Raw genomic sequence first — 5,173 nt, 5'->3', positions numbered from 1 at the left:
TGGTACTCATGAACATCGCCTCCTCATAGGTGGGTGGAGCTGAAAAATATATTGAAAAAAAGTAAAATAAAACATTTATTTGTAAAAAGTAAGCAAGTATATTGTATATTGAATTATTGCGAAATTTGCATATTTATGTAAAATTTTCATTAAAAAAAATTAAGGTAGCAACGGCTTCTTTCAAAATATATTCTAACGGAACCGAAAGGTAAAAATTATCACGTTTCATTTGGTAGACATTGCAATAATACCGAGAATAGGGAAAATTTAAAAAAGTCATTTCGGATTAAAAATGCATCGCTTCCTTGTTTAGAACAATTTCGCTTTACCAATGTATATCCTATCTTTAAAAAGTCCTCACTCATGCAACGTTTTTTACGCTTTCACATCACCCCAAAGTTTTAGACAATGGTTCGTCACAGGCTTCTTAAAAATCAAAAAAGGCCAAAAATTGTCTAGTTATTTATCAACGTTTTTCGTCGATAGTTTTTACAGTTTTTAGGAGCCTTGGAGGGGTCTTCTAACTTAACACGTAGCAAAACGTATACGGTGCAAAGTAACTTACCGGTAAACCTTCTGCTTTGGAACTAAAACGTGACTTAACTTTTTTTTATCTTTGGAGGACTTCGGCAGGACTTAGAATTGACCCGATACATTCCAGTTTATCGATAAATTTCAATGATTTGAAACATATCTATAATTCGATTAATTTCAAAAACACTAAAATCCGATAACTCAACAAAATTCGTTAACTAGACCAATTTCAATAACTAGGAAATTCGAGGGCGCGATAAATTTCAATAACTCAAAAATGTTAATTCTTTGTACAACTTTATAAATTTTTAGTTTTAACAGCTCCTAATTTTTCGAAAGCTATCGAAAAATTTCGATTAATCGTTACACTCTGTTAACACGATAAAATTCGATAAGCAGTGATAACTCGATAAGCTTATCTTTCGATAAGTCGATATAGTTTAAAACTCCATTAACCTCGATTCAATGAATCAGCCGATTTCAGTAGATCAATAATTATCGATAACTGTGTAAGTTGGAAGAACTCCATGCATTACGATAACACGACAAATTAATTGATAATTCAATAAATCTCGAAAACTTTCTTTAACATGACAAATTTCGATAATCCCAGAAATTTTTAAAGCTCGATAACTATCCGTAAACTCAATTTCTGTGTGTGAGTGCGAAGATCTTGAAATGTTGGCCGATAGGATGAAGGCCCGAAATTTTTTAGCAGAAAGTTAGGCGTCTTACGGAAGGTTTCAAGACCGGGGCGCACTCCTGTAAGAACAACAATGGCGACCTAGTTACCGACGTTCAGAACGTACTTAAATTATGGAGGGAACACTTTTCCACACTACTGGGTGGTAGCAGGACGAAAAGTTGTGAAGAAGAATAACCCGAGCCTCCAGTCGAGGATGACGGAGTCGATGTTCCTCCGCCTAACCATGACGAGGTACGAATAGCAATAACGCGGCTGAAAAACTTACAAAGTTGAGCTATTCAAGTACGGTGTTGAGGAGTTGATAAGGTGCATGCATCAACTCTTATGCAGAATATGGTCACATGATCGCATGCCCGACGACTGGAATTTAAGTGAGCTCTACCGTGAAATCAGCCAAGTATAGGTTGAAAGGTCTTATCGAGCGTATTGTGTGAAAGCCTGAAGCCCACCGTCAGTGAACTGATTGGGCCTTATCAGTGTAGTTTTAGGCCTGGGAAATCCGCCATAGACCAGGTATTCACAATACGCCAAATTTTGGAAATGACCCGCGAGAAAAGAACCGACACTCACCACCTATTTGTCGACTTTAAAGCCGCTTTCGACAGCACTTAAATGAGTTGCCGAACTGATACGGCTGTGTAAAATGACGTCGAGCAATACCACCAGCTCCGTTAGAATTGGGAAAGACCCCTCCGAGCCACCAAACGGGGCTTCATACAGGGCGATTCTCTTTCATGTGACTTCTTTAATCTGATGTTGGAGAAGATAATAAGAGCTGCAGAACTGAGCCGCTCAGGAACTAAGTATCTCCTGTCATCAAACAAACAGTCAGCACATTCACGCCTTGGCACCCACGTCACTGTTGACAGTTACAATTTCGAGAAAGTAGAGAATTTCGTTTACTTGGGAACCAGCATTAACACCGATAATAATATCAGTATGGAAATCCAATGCTGAACCATTCTTGCCAACAAGTGCCACTCAGGAGTAAAGTTCTCTTTCGACGTACGGAAACCACGCTCTATAAGTCACTCATCATGCCCGTGCTGGTATATGGCGCAGAAGCATGGACAATGACAACATCCGATGAAGCGGCTCTTGGAGTATTAGAGAGAAAGATTTTGCGGAAGATTTACGGGGCTTTACGCGTTGGCGACGACGAGTACCGCAGACGATGGAACGATGAGCTGTATGAACTTTACAATGACATGGACATAGTGCAGCGAATTAAAATACAGCGGCTCCGCTGGCTTGGTCATGTCGTTCGAATGGACACCGACGCTCCAGCTCTGAAAGTATTCAACTCGGAACCCGCTGGTGGTAGCAGAGGAAGAGGACGGCCCCCACTGAGATGGAAAGACGAGGCATCTCCAATTGGTGCCAGCTGGCATAGAAAAGAAACGACTGGCGTGCTTTGTTGAACTCGACCAAAATCAATTAGGCGGTTACAGCGCCAAATAAGAAGAAGAAGAACAAGCATGGATAAATTGCGATAATTTTAAACTTAGATGATTCGATAAATTTCGGTAACTTCTATGGCTGATTTTATTTCGATTCCTATCGAAAAATTTCAATTCAGTTACCCTAATTCTTATGTATTTCTCATTGCCTCCATTTTCGTCTGTATCTTTATTTTCGTCTTAAATTGAACAGGTTGCAACAGCAATTATACACAAAAATGCAAATTTTTAAACAACGCTTTCGGTCGTAATATCCAACCGATTTCGAAAGTATAAAAACTCTTGTCAACTACAGAAAATTACCTTCCAATGGTGTTCTTGGTTTTGAAATTGGTTCGGTAGAATCGGTAGATACCTTGATTAGAACACAAAGAACACTATAGTTATTAAGGCTACCAAAAATAAACGCGGGACTTCTTACTGAAGTACTATGCAGTTATGATACTTCGACCAATGGGCATTTGTCTTAAAGGCTCCAAGCTCGTTGTGTGGGTTTCTATAGACTCAGAATATTCTTAAAAATTCCAGTCTTGCGAATGTATTTTTCAAATAATTGATTTCAGGCAGTACTAGTAAAAAAAATCGGTATGGCTTAAGTACATACGAATGTACGTGCTTAAGGTTTGTATTTTACTCACGCAAATCAATTCCCTCCTCAGCTTCACTTGTATCTTCCTCGCTCACTGCTCTTATCGCTCCAATTTCACTTTCCATTTCTCTAGTTGATCGAACGTGTCCAGCAGATGTTGTTGGCACATCTTCTCTTTCACGCTCTTCCTCTAACCATTCTTCCTCATCAGCTGTCGTTAAAGGCACATTGCCAATAGTTATTGGTATAACGGTTTTCGGATTTCGCATCACAGAACTCATCATTGCTTGCACACAAAGCTCGTAGGAGACGCGTACAACTTTGCTTATATGCTCACAGGTTGGCGCAGTCGCTGGCACGCGTATAGTTTCTGCGAAGGCTTTGCGCATGTAACGCGGCACATGACCGCAAACTTTTTTCGCAAGACAAATTTTCTCCGAAACTGTGCGCAAAGCTGGCGTATCTGAAGTGTATGTGGCGCGTAAATTCAACGTTATAATAAGCTTTTTACAGTCTACGGACGATTGATTGTCCACATCAGCGCTGACCAACACATACTGGCCCGGTACATAGCCTGTCTGTTGGAGGTCGACTTTCAGGTGTACCGCCTTGGATAGGAAGAAGCAGACATTCTCGAGCGCATCGTTGGTGGCGGGCGACTGGAAAATGCAAATGAGTTAACGTTAGTTTTTTCTTTTTTTATAAAGAGAAATTTTATTAATTACCTTCAACATTTTACTCTCCTGATTTAAATCTAGCAATTTGAGTACTGTGAAGCCTACATTGTGTACGCGATCGGCAGCGCCGTTTCGTATAAATGTAACTTTGGCGAGGTAACGTATGTGTCCGTAAGTGCTTTCGAAGGATGAAGGACAGTTTGGTGGTATGGGACAGGAGAATGTGTAGGTATAAGTGCCAGCATCCATATTGAAATTACTACCATGTTCTGAGCCCACAAGATATGTTGTAGATGCAATATATTCCTCGCGTCCAAAGTATACTCGTTTAATTCGAGGATTAATTTTTTGCACCGCTAATTTTTGGCCATATTTCTCACGCCATTGGCAAGCAGCGAATCCGCAAATTTGTAGTTTAATACCTGAAAATATTTATATTAGTTAATCAAAGAAAATTTGTGAATTAGTGATAAAACATTTAAAAGTACACATTAATCAAGTATGGGATGTACATATGTACAGTGACTCAAACAAGTGACCACGTGTTGATTTTTTTTTTTTAAGTAATAAAAAGTAAGTTAATTTTTTGCGTTTTCGGCCCTTTGAAGCTTTTCCCTGAAAATCAGGTGGTTGCTTGAAATGAAAATATTATGAAACGCGTGAGCTAGGAAAGGACAAAGAGGCAAAAACATGCCCTTTTACAGGGTTAACAGTAGCGTCAAACACATTTTACACAGTAGAGTTGCAAAATTTTTTGGAAGATACGAAATTTATTTCTTATTAGACAGGGTTCTGAGCTAAGTGTACACGGTAGAGAAAAAAAAGCGAGACTTGAGACAAAATCGAAAATTCTACGACAACTCTACGCTCTATTTGGCAAGATAAATAGAGTTTTTGCTCTACGGAGACGTATGGTAAGGCCTTGAAAATGAAATGAATCTAATTTTGTTATTACGGGTTTGCCACATTACATAATTAGCTCATGCAACCGTGTGAATATTAAAGATATTGCAACTGCGCATCAGGGTTGCTTTTCCTACCAAAATTTGTAGTTTTTTTTCTCGTTGGTAGGATGGTAGGACGCTTAAAATTTTGGTAGGATTCTTTACTCATAAAACAGAAAACCTTTCTGGCTTGTTGTAATGTGTCACTTTGTCAGCACTATGAATAGGATTGCCAAACTTTGACAATATCAATTTTACCCTCA

At 39.0% G+C, this 5,173-nt stretch overlaps 1 protein-coding gene across 1 annotated transcript; it reads right to left on the bottom strand.

The window, feature by feature from the left end:
* Positions 1–6: 6 nt before the first annotated feature.
* On the bottom strand, positions 7–4,392 carry LOC108379617 (arrestin domain-containing protein 17; the record flags this gene model as incomplete). The annotated part of the gene is made up of 3 exons (XM_017635968.1): positions 7–39; positions 3,339–3,948; positions 4,015–4,392. Coding segments are annotated over 3 exons (1,021 nt in total), but the record flags the coding sequence as incomplete, so codon positions are not given.
* Between the last annotated feature and the right edge of the window lie 781 nt (positions 4,393–5,173).

This window comes from Rhagoletis zephyria, unplaced genomic scaffold (assembly GCF_001687245.7).
Source record: "Rhagoletis zephyria isolate East Lansing unplaced genomic scaffold, Rhagoletis_zephyria_1.1 Rzeph_scaffold_16806, whole genome shotgun sequence".
Lineage (NCBI taxonomy): Eukaryota > Metazoa > Arthropoda > Insecta > Diptera > Tephritidae > Rhagoletis > Rhagoletis zephyria.
The sequence above is the reverse complement of the archived record's forward strand: the minus strand, read 5'-3'. Positions and strand labels throughout refer to the sequence as shown.